This window comes from Penicillium roqueforti, assembly GCF_015533775.1.
Source record: "Penicillium roqueforti strain LCP96 04111 chromosome Unknown scaffold_01, whole genome shotgun sequence".
Lineage (NCBI taxonomy): Eukaryota > Fungi > Ascomycota > Eurotiomycetes > Eurotiales > Aspergillaceae > Penicillium > Penicillium roqueforti.
In genome coordinates, this window is record NW_024067565.1 from 1,099,317 (window position 1) to 1,112,818 (window position 13,502).

General features: G+C 49.7%; 4 protein-coding genes across 4 annotated transcripts; 2 read left to right on the forward strand and 2 right to left on the reverse strand.

Moving 5' to 3' along the window:
- Positions 1-1,927: 1,927 nt before the first annotated feature.
- On the forward strand, positions 1,928-6,904 carry LCP9604111_832 (uncharacterized protein; the record flags this gene model as incomplete). Its single annotated transcript, XM_039072039.1, has 5 exons — positions 1,928-2,258; positions 2,314-2,437; positions 2,488-2,796; positions 2,849-3,624; positions 3,678-6,904. 5 exons carry the CDS (start codon positions 1,928-1,930, stop codon positions 6,902-6,904), a joined length of 4,767 nt encoding a protein of 1,588 aa, XP_038933380.1.
- Positions 6,905-7,490: 586 nt separating this feature from the next.
- On the reverse strand, positions 7,491-8,741 carry LCP9604111_833 (putative endo-1,3(4)-beta-glucanase; the record flags this gene model as incomplete). Its single annotated transcript, XM_039072050.1, has 1 exon — positions 7,491-8,741. One exon carries the CDS (start codon positions 8,739-8,741, stop codon positions 7,491-7,493), a length of 1,251 nt encoding a protein of 416 aa, XP_038933381.1.
- Positions 8,742-9,047: 306 nt separating this feature from the next.
- On the reverse strand, positions 9,048-9,998 carry LCP9604111_834 (oxidoreductase, short chain dehydrogenase/reductase family; the record flags this gene model as incomplete). Its single annotated transcript, XM_039072061.1, has 4 exons — positions 9,048-9,137; positions 9,188-9,488; positions 9,599-9,894; positions 9,951-9,998. The coding sequence occupies 4 exons, from the start codon at positions 9,996-9,998 to the stop codon at positions 9,048-9,050; spliced, it is 735 nt and encodes a 244-aa protein (XP_038933382.1).
- Positions 9,999-10,408: 410 nt separating this feature from the next.
- On the forward strand, positions 10,409-13,487 carry LCP9604111_835 (CAZyme family GH16; the record flags this gene model as incomplete). Its single annotated transcript, XM_039072072.1, has 6 exons — positions 10,409-10,452; positions 10,511-10,954; positions 11,018-11,738; positions 11,921-13,298; positions 13,391-13,407; positions 13,449-13,487. The coding sequence occupies 6 exons, from the start codon at positions 10,409-10,411 to the stop codon at positions 13,485-13,487; spliced, it is 2,643 nt and encodes an 880-aa protein (XP_038933383.1).
- Positions 13,488-13,502: the final 15 nt, after the last annotated feature.

Below are 13,502 nucleotides of genomic sequence, written 5' to 3' on the forward strand. Positions count from 1 at the left end.
TGAAGACCTCTCTGTATATCCCTAGGGTTGGCGACGTTGGATAGTTATACTCTCTTAATCCAACAGTAGGTGCGCCTATTTTTCCACTTGGCCCACATTCTATGTACGGGGTATGTACGGAGTATACTCCGTAGTAAGGCTTCTTTTGTAACTCGTATTATTGCAAGGATCGGATTTGATCCAGTACACCCCGTACGACATGTAAATTCTTTCTTTCATTGCCCAAGCTCGATTGAAAACTCTACCGGTGTGCCCCCGATACCCTGATACATACTATCACAGGGCCCAAGCTCTAGGATGTTCGACGGTGCCTTTTTGTGCAGGGATGACTGCATATCTCTGCATTTCTGTCACATCACAGGAACCAAGCAGAACCACTCTGGAGTACTCCACACTCTATACATAAGCCTCGTGGAAAAGGGAAAAAGATAAGACCTCGGAAACACTATCCCCAACATGAAACTTCTGAACAATCTATTCTCCGAATTCCAGACAAGACGAGGGCTGCTATAGGGCCGTATAGCCAGGTTAGCCCAATCCCTACTTGATTGCAGACCGTCGTGGAATGGCTGGATGAGTGCAGGCATTGGCTGAGGGGTGGTCGTGTAGGCGCCGAGGGATCAGCAGTGATGGACGGTGATTGGCCGAGGGAGGTGACGAAGCTGCAGCTCGAGAACAATTGCAATTCCAATCACATCTCTGTCTCGGATCACATTATTATTATTATTTTCTTTCTCTTTTGCGTCTCGCTAAGTTTCTATTCTTTGAAAATTGGGCGGTTCCTTGCAGTTGGGAAAAGATCAAGTTGGTCAAGTCGGTATTAGGGTTATCTATACTTCAACTATATAAAAGTACTAGTAGACGGTTGGATTACCTCCGAGTGATCGACGTGCAGGACACTAAACATAGTGCAAGGGCCAGGGATTCTCTTTCTTCAAGACGCCCGTGATTCGGGAACTTGTCTGCATTGATCTAAGCAGGGTTAACTTTTTTTCTTTGCTCGGCTTCTGCATGCTCGTTGGTGCAAGTCCCGCAGGACAACCCAGCCACCAAGAAGGCTCGATCTCACTGTCTCCACTAATAATGTGTTGGATATGGTGCCTTTAATGTCGGGTCCTGCTCCGGTCCCTCTGTAACTGCAGAAACGGGACAGATGTATGGTCCAGTTAGGAAATGAAAGCGCCCAGCAATTCCCCCGAGCGCCAACCATTACTTAGTAGTCCCCGTATTTTCATTTTGATCGACTATCGATGCTCCCCTCTTTTTTGGGATTGTTCTATTTACCCTACGGGCAGCCCGCTTATATGTCCTTAGTCTATTATATAGAACCAGGCTTGCATCCTGTCACAAACTTAAGCCCCCCCCGTCACGCTATGTGATGAGAACGTGCAAGCGAGTCGATTCAATTTTCTAGTGCTTCAAGTGTCACACTTGAATATCCATTTTCTCTTTTTTATTCTTTCCCCTCCCCTGTTGCAACGGCTTGCGTCCTTTTTCTTCCCCTCGCCTTCTCGCATATTTCTTACATATCCTGCGTCTCGCCCTTCTCATTTATAGGGCCCTTTCGAGCCTATTTCATTTCAGTCACATTCTATTCCTTGTCAGGCGCTAATTCTACCCCGAACCCAAATGCGCCGTGAGATATCCTGAAAATTCCCTTCTTTCACCTTGACCGGTACTCAGGGTCGTGGCCGATTAGAAACCTACCTGGCTTAAACAGAGAGGTTAGTGGCCCAATCTCGTTTAGACTCATTCATCTTCCCTCTTGTTCTGGTATATATCATTTGGGACTTTTGTCTTGAACAAGTCCCCTTCTAGTAAATCAATTTCCCCGCAAATTGTCTCATATGCATCCAATATAATGGTTGAGTTGACATGGAATAGGAGCTTGGGGGCAGAATCACGACCTTCAAAGACAGTCAAAGCAATGGCACCTGCACCGCCAGCTGTCAAGCCTCGCTTCGTCGCCTGCACCTCAACGGCGTCCTTATTCCTCTATGCCCAGGGTTCAACAATCCTATGTTTGCATCATGATACATTGGCAATCGAGCGACGTTTTCAGAGCCACCAGGAGAACATCGAGTTTATATCGGTGGATAATGTCAGCGAGCGAGGTGCTGGAAGATTGGTCGTCAGTTACGATGTAGGGCAGACGGCGATTGTCTGGGATATCTTCACCGGAACGGAGATTGCACGCTTTGCTTCCTTCGATCATCTGCAAATGGCATCGTGGATGCGTAATGGCAATCTTGCATTCGGTGAGCATCATCATTTATATGTTATATGGACTCCGAGTTGCTGATTAAATAGCAGGAAATAGCAAGGGCGAGGTGATCCTCTTCGAACCTCCTACTTCAGAGCACATCTCTGCGCGCACCATTTTCGACCCAATCACAGCCCTTGCGCCCGCCATGGATTGTCGTACTTATGCAATTGGGTATGTCAGATGAATATGATCGAGAGTAACACTTAGCTAATAAGTTTCAGATATCAGAATGGTTCTATATTGATCGCGACTTTACTTCCTCAATTTACCGTTGTTCACACGCTGACTACTGCTCGTGAACCATCACCAATTATTTCCTTGGCTTGGCATGCATCTTCATCGAAACAGAAGTCAGATATGCTGGCAACGCAGTCGTCGAATGGCGATCTACGAGTTTGGAGTGTGGCAAAACCACCAGGGAAAGAGGCACCTCGAGTGATTAGGGTTTTGAAACGATCTGATTCAAACTCTTCTGATCCCAAATGGATGGGCTGGTCAAAGAACGGAAGACTTGTGCAATATCTGGAAGGGTATGCAAGGCCCTAAGAAAATGATTGAGATTGTACTGACATGTGATTATAGAGAAACATGGTCTTGGGATGTTCGAACAAAACATGTTACCTACGATCCAATTCCTACAATCGATGGTGTGCGAGGCATCGCAAACTATGGTCCTACTGCGACTCTATTCACCATCGGCCCCCAGCACTCCGTCCAGCAGTATGATTTGGAAAATCCGGCAATGGTTGCAAATGTGCAACATCTTCCAGTCATTCCCCGGCCAGGCACAGCGGAAGGCAGTCGATCACAAACGATGTCCCCACGGCGCTTGCAAGACGCTCCTGATATCCGAGAGCCATCAGGTGCGGCTAGGGGAACGCCATTTGATGCAAACAGCATTGAGAGCCTCAGACAGAGGGCTGATCTGACTAGCCCTGCTTCATCTCGCAGTCGGACGGAATCGGTGAGCTCAAAGGCATCCTCTGGGAAGTATAATGTGAGGCCTTTCTCTCCGCCGAGTCGTTCTGGTCAGAGCGCTACAACTTTTTCCATGACATCGACTGATCGTGATACACCACAACCTTCTGCTTCATTCGCATATCCCTCCTCAGTCTCAATGTCCTCGGTGAGAAGCTCGAGGGCGGCATCACGATTGCGGAATGAGGTTCATCTCAGCCCTGCTGACAAGAACATTGTGGATTTATTCCCGTTCACTCGGGCCCGCTTGATTGACGTGCCTTATAAACAGCAGCCGCCTATCGACGAGACGAATCTCACTTCAGATGATCTTCGGCTCCAAATGTTGAGCGTGGTGTTTGGCTGGGATGGAGACATCCAAGATCTGATAATAGACGAGTGTATGTATTGCCCTGTATCTTCCATCTTGGAAATAGCTGTTGACAGTCCTTAGTGAGCCGCCACGCCGTGGGTAGTCAGAGTGCTATTCTCTTGACCCAATGGCTTGGCAAGAACGATACAGATGAAATGGCCGCGATGATTAGCTCTGGGCAGGTAACATCGTCCGACTGGATGATTCTTGCCTTGAGTCAAATGAGCGGCCAAGCGCAGGCAAACAAGGTCGGACAGGCATTTGTACAGAAGCTGCTTGAGATCGGGGACATACACACCTCGGCGGCGATCTTGCTTGGTCTAGGGGACAGCAACGACGCCATTGAGGTTTACGTTTCTCGCAATCACTTTATGGAAGCTATCCTCATGACATGTCTCCTGTTCCCATCGGACTGGCAGCGCCAGTCATACCTCGTTCGCCGATGGGGAGAACATGTCGTTGCTCACTCCCAGCAACAACTCGCCATTCGCTGTTTCATGTGTACGGGAGTGGAACCATCAGAGCCGTGGGCATCTCCATCTGCCCAACAAACTTCATCTTTTGCAGAGATGATTTGCGGCAAGCCTTCTGTCGCCTCGCCCGAACCTTCGCCGGCCAATATAGTGCCACCACCCGTCCGGCCAAGATCTACATCTAACTCCAAACCTTCACTGAAAACACCAGCCCTGAAGCTAATTACTTCATTTGACGCGCAGCCAGGGCGTTTCCGCTTCCCTGGCTTAAAGTCTGATGATCGTACGCCAACAAATGCACCTGGAATCACTCCAATTGCTGAATCTGCTGTTCCCGAGTCGGCAATGTCTCCTGGTGGATTTGGCTCTTATAGACTGAACAATATCCAAAGCCTGAATCACGCAATGACTTCTCGATCAAACACTCCTGCTGCCAATCGGCGTCGTCTGCCATCGATAGGAGAGACACCAGTGGATGTGCACCCGCCAAGCTTCTCACGGTCAAACTCTTACAGCCAGAACGAGTATAGCTCTACCTCCGAAAACGAAATGAGTGGACATGAGCAGAGCAAGGACAACAACAGTGGTCTACTCACTTTGTCAGCCACGAAATACAACCCCGGTCTAGACTCTATCAAGCCCAGTCCTCAGACTGCTGTGCAGGGAACAGAGAAGTTTGCCGCAATCAAGGGGCTTCCATCGCCAGCTGCTGGTGTATTCGAGGCTCTTACAAGTGAAGACCACCGTAACGGGTCCCGAGATCGAAAACCAGATGGCCTTCAAATCGAGACATTGGAAGGTGAAATAAACCCGCAGGACCGCTCCGATTTGATCCCCAGCGCTAAAAGCACCGCTTCGACATTGAATAGCTACGCTTCGGCCAGGAGCCCAAGTGTTAGTGGCCGTAGTATTGATCAATACATCAGTAGCCTTGATGAAGCGAACTATCATGCCAGGAAGTTGCGCCCACATACTCCGGGCCGTGGAAGACGTAACCCAGACGACACTGCCAGCCAGAGCTCAAAAGTCAATCAACCACGTGAGGGCTCTCGAGATACCCGCGGTAAGAGTGAGCGTCGGTACATTCAACCCGCCAAGCGCTCTCCTTCCTCGCCGGTGCCCATGTCTCCGGAAGAGTTGGCTCGATACCACACCGAAGAGTCTGAAAAGCGAGCTGAAACAAAGTCAAAGTCTCGCGCCAGAAGTTCTAGCAAGGTGAGAGGGCCAGGTTCTCGAAACCGTCAGCGCTCCTCAAGTCGGCACACTGCTAGCCGGCTGGGTACAGACAAACGAGGCCGCAGCAATGACCGACAAGGATCCGGCGTTCGATCACCGTCGTCGCCTCTTCCTATGGCGTATCCCACAGAGGAACCTTCTCAGGATGTCGATAATCCTTTGAGACTTGTTGAGGATAACCAAAAGAGACTGCGATCTCGCCACCGAAGTGCTAGTCGACGTCGCGCCGATAAAGGAACAGCTTCCAAAAGAGATGGCTCTCCAGAGACCAGACATAAAACATCGCAAAGTCTTTCTGTGATCCAAACAGGTTCTACTACATCAGATCCCTGGGCGCAGCAGGAATCTGTTCCGGAGCAGTTGAGCAGCAAGGTTTTTGGTCAACAAGACACATCCAATGGGTCTTCTAATAGGAAACCAAGCTCGACAGCCAATGATTTCCAAGACATTGCGTCCCCAAGGACACCATTCGTCACCCTCGCAGAGAAAAAGCGAAGAGAGATTGCCGCTGCTGAATTGGAAGCACGAAGATTATCACTCGCCCGCAACCCGTCAGCACCAAATATACCCTTCCCGGGCGAGCTGCAAAGCGCAAAAAGTCCCCTTGAGGGCTCCCCTCCGTTCTCTGGTACAGGTTCATACTTCCAACGGGCTCCATCGCGGAACAAGGCTTCCCAGAACAAAGCATCACTTGACTATCCCAGCAGTTCTGACTCGAACTCTTCACGCTCTGGAATGCCCGGCGGGCTTCCGGCAACTCCTCGAGCCATGCGGCATCCAAAGTACGGAGGAAGCGGACAACACGAAGACCGACCTCCTTCTGTGCCTCTTATTCCTACAGACAACAGTTTCTTCCTCAGCAATGCCCGGTATCAAGGAGATGTCGAAAGAATCGGAAGATCGATGTCCGTCCCCGTGCCAGAAGGACAGTACAACGCCCCTTCAATGCCGAACGACCTCCCCACGCATCCTCGATTTAACCCAGCTCTCCCCCGAAGCCGGTCCAGCAGCCGCAGCCGCGCAAAGGGCCATAACCGCACCAGCTCAGGCAGCTATATCTCCAGCACCTCCCCCCACGTTCAAGTGAGCATCGAAGAGACCATCGAGCATGCAATGCAGCGAGGACCTTCAGCACAATATGAGACAATCCCGCCTCCACCACCCCCTCCCATCCTCCCGGAACTGCAGCATCTCAACACCCCACCTCCACCACCCCCGTTCCCACTCTCTGCAACGCCCATCTCGCCCCGCGAGTCCTCCGCGACTATCGACATTGCCATCGATAACAACCAAGACCTCGGTCGTCTCCTCCCTCGCGCCATGACCGCCGCCCCGGCTATCAATGTAGGCGACCAAGGGGCTGACTCCCATCAGCCGGGTAGTCCGCGTACGTCCTTTGACCACCGCCGAAACCGTAGCTCAAACGAGAGCTTCACGAACAAGCTGCGTAGCTTGACTCGTATGCGCAACAGCAGTCGCAGTGTTGAGCCTTACATGCAGGCGCATGAGGCGGAGATGGAGAGTCTGAATGCTGGGCCGAACTCGAACTATGTTCTGTCGAGTCAGAGCTATGTCGCGCCGGGCCCGAACTATGTTTAGGCAGTTAAGGCTTGGCTGGCTGACGAGAAGTGTTTTGTTTGCTTTATATATCTTTTGCTGGTCTTTGTTCTTATTCTTCTCTCCTCTCTTTTGCATCATGAGCCCCCTTTTTTGATTGTTTTTTTTATCATGAAATTGCAATGTCCTGGATTTCAACGTATCACGCATGTTTTTCAATGTCATTGGCTTTGGTTTGACATTATCTCCGTTCACGGGCTCATACCCTCTCTCGTCCTGATTGATTGATATTTTCCGAGTTATATGACCCAATTTATATTCCAAATACCATATCCTGTCATCAACCCCAATCCTAGGGCTGATTGAATGCACAATTTCCTAGTCACTGATTTCAGATTTTCTTTTTCAAGATTGCAGACAGCGATGTCTTTAAAGATCTTGTTTCCATTGGTTTTTGCTCTCTTGGTCGGGGTCTCCCTAGCTAAACGGATATGCCTGCAAAGGCTTAATGATAATGGTCTCAATTGTTTCTAGATGATTTGATATAGAAGTAGCTGTTCAGAGGCTAAAAATTACACACTTGTACATGCAAAGATCGACAGAAAAAAGGCCCGAGGCATCCCCAAGATCACCAACCGCGGTTTCGAGATGATCCATCATTGCCAATGTTCCTTTCCGCATCAATCATGCGATCAAACTCTGCCTGTGCTTGATCCCTCTCAGTCTTCTGAGTGGAGTCATACTTTTCTTGGTCACTCTGGCCAAACCCAGCAGAGAGAGGGTTCGGTGAAGGCTGTGACACGGGCTGCTGTCGAGGCTGGGGTCGTGCTCCGGCATTCTGTCGTCTGATCCGGTCCCAGGCACTGCCAGTACTCGGTGACCCATCAATGTTTGTATTCCGGTATTCTGCAGCGGTAGGGCTAGCATCGTCCTCCTCCAGGATATCCAAAGCTGATTTTGATTCGGGTTGAGTGCCTCTGCCGCGTGCCCAGATTGCACCACCATTCGAACCCGATTGAGACAACTCCGACGAAGGGGATTGAGAGCTCGCCTGGGTATCATTGGTGTTCATGTATTCAGAGTAAGAATTCGCCTGCGCGGGAGCATCGTAAGACGCCTGCTCCGGTTCGTACACATCGTCGCCTGCATACCCACCAGGCATGCTGATGGCCTGTCGCACCTGGGAGCCAATGTCTTTCTCGCCACTGCGGATGCTGCGGACACGCTCGCTAGCGGCCTGGATCTTACGCTTGCGCACGTCCTCGGGTTTCGCCCTGCGTACGTCCTCGACGAACCGCTTCAATCGCGGGTCCGTCAACATTCGCATGGCATCTTGGGAAACCGCGTAAGCGCTCGATGCCATACTTCCAAGACTAACAATAAAGACCAGTTTGAATACCGCTGTGCTGATGTTGCCTCTTAAGGCATTATCGGCCCACATGTTACGCACCGTATTCAATAGTGAGGCTGGGGTGGGATTGCTCGGAAACAGTGGCGACTTGCGTGCTTGGTTGAGGAGGTATGCTGTTCCGATGAATGAGCTTACGGGTATACCCCTCCGCGACTGGTACAGGCATCGCGTTGAGTGCTCAACCATTGCATCGAATTCGTCTTGGGTCGGGGATCGTGCTGTCAGCACGTAGTGGTTCTCCACTCGCTCGTTCACTGTGTTTGAGACCTTTCGCGTCCAGGCTGCTGTGCCGAAAAATCCAAAGTACAATGTGAAAAGATCAGGCCTCACAATTGTGTCTGGCCGGAGTTTGACCTTGCTATATTTCGCGATCGCGGGGTTGTGGCCAGGAAGGGATCGGGAGGAGTCGTTCGGAGAAGTGTTGTTATAATTCTGGCCTGCCTGCGGCGAGGCGTTATCGGAGCTCATGGTGAGTATCCGAGTGTTGAGGAAGGTTGAGGTGAGAGGTGACAGCTTCGAAGGTTGGCTGGGCCGTTTACTGTGACGTTACGCGCTGACTTAGCATTTGCATAAAATCTACATAACTATCCAGCCGTATACAATTTGAAGTAAATCCTCAATTTGAATCCCAGTCATTCGATAAAAATGCAATATCAGTGCATAAGCATGTGCTGATGTCGTATTCTTACTATCCTTGTTATAAATTCTGTTGTTCTGGGTTTACTGGTCGGGTTCAATGCCTTATAAGAACCCAGAAAGCCTCCGCGAAACCTCCTACCACTTCTCAATATAAGGTCGCAAGTCCAACTCAAACGCAAATGTCGTGCGTGGCTGAGTATGCAAATACCAATATGAGTCCGCAATCTATAACTAGTGAGTTTCAGACACAAAGCAACCAATTAAGTCAAACTTACAGCGTCGGGGCTTATTTTCGCATCCTCATGCTCAAATACCCAGGCCTTGGTACGAGGGATATCAATGATACCATCAATAACAGTATGAGAGACATGTATACCCTGCGGCCCAAACTCACGAGCAAGTGACTGCGCCAACGCACGCAGTGCAAACTTGCTCGAAGCAAAAGCAGCAAACTTAGCCGATCCCTTAAGACTGGCAGTAGCTCCCGTGAAGATCAGTGTGGGCGGATACTCCGACGATTCACGAGCTTGCAGGAGCAGCGGAAGAGCCCGCTGGGCAAAGTTAAAGGCGCCCAGTCTGATATCGGAATCACAGTGTCAGCATGGTCCCTAGGAACAATTCGGACTATATCAAGCTTGGAATGAAGCAGATAGAGTGTGTGAGCATAAGAGAAAGCAAATACGTACGCCTGTGACCTGAGTGCAGTCGTGTAATCTTCTTCTGTTAGCTCAAGGAATGGCTTGACCACGAAGCCGCCACCTGGATTGAAAACAGCAGCAGCTACCTTTGAGGAAGGGTACTGCGCTTGAATCTTGTCAAATGCGGCATTGACACTCTTCGAGTCGGAGACATCGGTACTGATGCCGATGGCCTGGCCGCCGCTGGAATTGATTTCTTGAACGACTGGGTCGTAATTTTCTGAGTTTCGAGCCAGAACTACAACAGAGTATGACTTTGCAAATTTCCTGGCGATTGAGGCGCCCTGTTCTTTCATCAGCCAATCCTGCCTTATATGGACAGAGTAGATGTAGACCGTACCGTGCCAGGGCCAACGCCGGCAATGATCGCGAGTGCTTTGGAAGCCATATTTGATTGAGTAAAGTTATCTATGAATATGAATGTTTGCAAGTCTGGGTTAAATGAGAGAATTTAAACAACTAAATAATGGTGAACCTTAGATATCACCGCTTAGAAATGCAGCGGGGATTGATCATCACATCCGCAAATGATATCATCTGCAGAGAATGGGACTGGTGTATCCCCGCAAAGATAACATCCAAGGGGAAATTAGGCCATTGGCCGATGAATAATCCTGGATATGAGCTCATTTTAAGGTCTAGCTAGACAGCCTCTTGGGGAGACTAAGATTGTTGGCGAAATAATTCCAAGGTTGGTATAGTTCGAGATGTCGGCCTCAGGCGCTTATCGATAAGACAAATAAATTTCCCATCGAATCTCCGACTCTACAACTCTCAACTCCGCATCAGACAACTAAGATGGCGGATTCAGATCCCTTACTGAGTGATCTCTGCTCAATATGGTATGCTTATGTGCATTTAAATTCTGGTACACCTTGCATCTAACCTGTGTCCGTACAGCCATACCAATCCTCCCAAGTACCGCTGTCCACGCTGCTCAACACGCACCTGCTCTCTACCCTGCACACGTCGCCACAAACTCTGGTCGCAATGTTCCGGCGTGCGCGATCCAGCCGCATACTTAAAGCGCCAAGAACTAAACACTCCATCTGCGTTCGATCGCGATTTTAATTTCATCACGAGTATCGAGCGCACTCTCGAGCGCGCGGAGAGAGAAGTTGATAACCGCGGGATTGATCTTGCGGGTGGTGCCCAGGCCGACGATGATAATTCCGAAGGTTCCCAACATCCGACTACTGGCCGTAAAAGGAAGCACCCGAACCAGGGCCTTGCCAAGGGTGAGGCTGCGTTCTTACGCGGTGCCGAAACTGCTGGTGTAAAAGTTCTTCGAGCTCCAAAGGGAATGTCGAGGAATAAGCAGAATGGGTCGCGTTTGCATCCCAAGTGAGTTGGGAATCTCTCATATCTTTTGATTCGGAATTTGTACTGACGTATGTGTTTCTCAAGGCACAAGCGTCTTGCTTGGACCATAGAGTGGATTACGTCTGATGGGCTGAAGACTATTCGTGATTCTGTCATCGATACATGCTCTGTTGCTGAAGCCTATAACCGTTGTTGCCCACGTCCGAAGGATCAAGAGCCAGCTACCAAGCCAGTGAAGGAAGAGAAGAAAGATTTGGACACCCATAATACAACTATCGCTGCACCCGGTGATCCTGTCACGACAGTGGTTGAAGAGGCAGATACAAAACAACCATCATCCCCAAACAAAGACTCAACAAAAGAACCAGCTGATGACTCAACTGAGCAAACGGATAAAGTACCAAATCAGACCATCACCCCCCACCGCGGTCTCTACTTCTACCTTCACCGTCCGCGAACCACAACCAAAAAGCCTGTCTTAGCTCCTCTCTTGCAATCCTCGACACTCAATGCTGTTCTGCGCAATCGGACAGTTCTAGAATTCCCTACGATTTATGCACTGCTAGAGTCAGCAGAGACATTGTTTTCAGACAAAGATAACTCTAAATTCATATCTGAAGAAGAGTATCTTCGCACTGCTGGACCAGATGAGATAGGCCAGTCTTCTACCGCGAGTGACGATGACGGTGCGGCTGGAAACAAAGTACTCGCCAGTTCTTCGGTGAATCTTCAAGATGTTGATGAGAACCTGGTACTGGAGGTATTGAAGAAAGATCTATTTGAACCAGTCTCGGAAACTGAGCCAGTATGAGTTATTCCGGCATGAAGAGAGATATCAGAAGACGTTAGCCAATTTGGCACATCTACCAGACAATGTACGATACATAGGGACAGCTAATTATCAGTCAATTGTACAATTGTACAACGGGTCACCTCTCAGAAAAATTATCAGGCTTAGATGCAGACGTATTTTCCTGAAAACCACAGATCCTGCTGATCGTGACATCTCGACCAAAAGAGGAAACCACGATCAGCGCGGCTTCTGTCGAGTCAAAGATCCTTCGAGTTCACCTTCACTCCACCCGGGACCACCTTGGGAATATCAAATGCTCCAGGATCATCATGAAAACTAACGTTTTGTCCTTCGGGATCACCGTGATTTATCTCGGCACGGTAGCATCAGCCTTATTAGTTGCCAGACCACCGTCGCAGTTACCAGCCAAGAAACGTCCACAGGGATGCGATTGCTACACAATATCCGGGCCTGATCCGGGATATTTTCAGCACTACAAGGTCTGGGACTTTCGGGCAGTGGATTTGAAGAAACATGCCAATCTCAATCTGTCGAAGCCCATTGATTATGACGACGAGGACTGGGACGATGACGCTGAGGCCGAGGGCCAAGAACCGCAAAATGGCCGTCTCTCGCCCGGAGTCCATAATGAGAAAGACCCGGACCCCAGATCGCTGTTGTTCTACAAAACCTCATTCGAGAAAGACTGGAGCAGTCAAAACTGGGAACGTCGAGGCACCCCCATAGCCCCAGTCCTCATGATAAATTCAAAGCACAACGTCTTCCTCACCCGGGACTCGGACCAGAATAATCCTCACGCGACGTATCTCGTCCTGCGTACCACTCGTTTTTCAGAATACACCTCCACCGCGGAAATCGAGACTCGCATACGCAATATCTACCGGTGCTCGCTGCGTGTCCGGCTGCGATTATTGCCAGCCGGCTCCGTCGTATCGCAACCTCCTCAGCATAAAGAATGGCCACCGCGGGATCCACAACGGCATCCCACCGTGCCCTTGAACAAGACGATTCCGCTCCGTGATAGCAGACCACCTGATGGCGCTTGTGCTGGCATCTTCACCTACCATGATTCGACCTGTGAATCTGACATTGAGATTTTGACGCGAGACCCGTCACATCGCGTGCATTATGCCAATCAGCCCGATTATGATTTTGCCGCTGATCACGAGATTCCCAATGCGAGTACCATTGCCGATATACCTGTCCCATGGACAACATGGTCCACGCATCGCCTAGACTGGCTCTCGGACATGTCACGGTGGTATGTCAACAATCAGATACAGGATGCCAAATCGTACAGAGTTCCCGAGTTAGAGAGCATGATTGTACTCAATCTTTGGAGTGACGGCGGACTCTGGACGGGCGACATGAGAATTGGCGACAGTATATACATGGGCATTGAATACATCGAGCTGGTTTACAACCGTTCTTCTGATGCTTTCAGGGCCCCTTATGTGTCTCCTTCGCAAAACCAGGCCCCTCCCACGAATGGTTCTTTTGGCAATGGGAATCCATTGGAGCCGGATAGAAAGGACGAAAAGTGCAAGCCAGGTAGGCAGGGCCGCGAGTGCAGAAGAAAGAAGTGGAGGAACAGGCCTCTTCATGAATCCTGTCGAAGACCATGTAACATTGATCAACTCTAGGACTTCCCAGGCAGACTGTTTGTATTATTATCAGTTTTATTCAATATTTTACTTTTAGATTCCTGGTTTCGACTGGCTTGCTTGTTCTGTCCTCTAATTTAGACAAGATGAA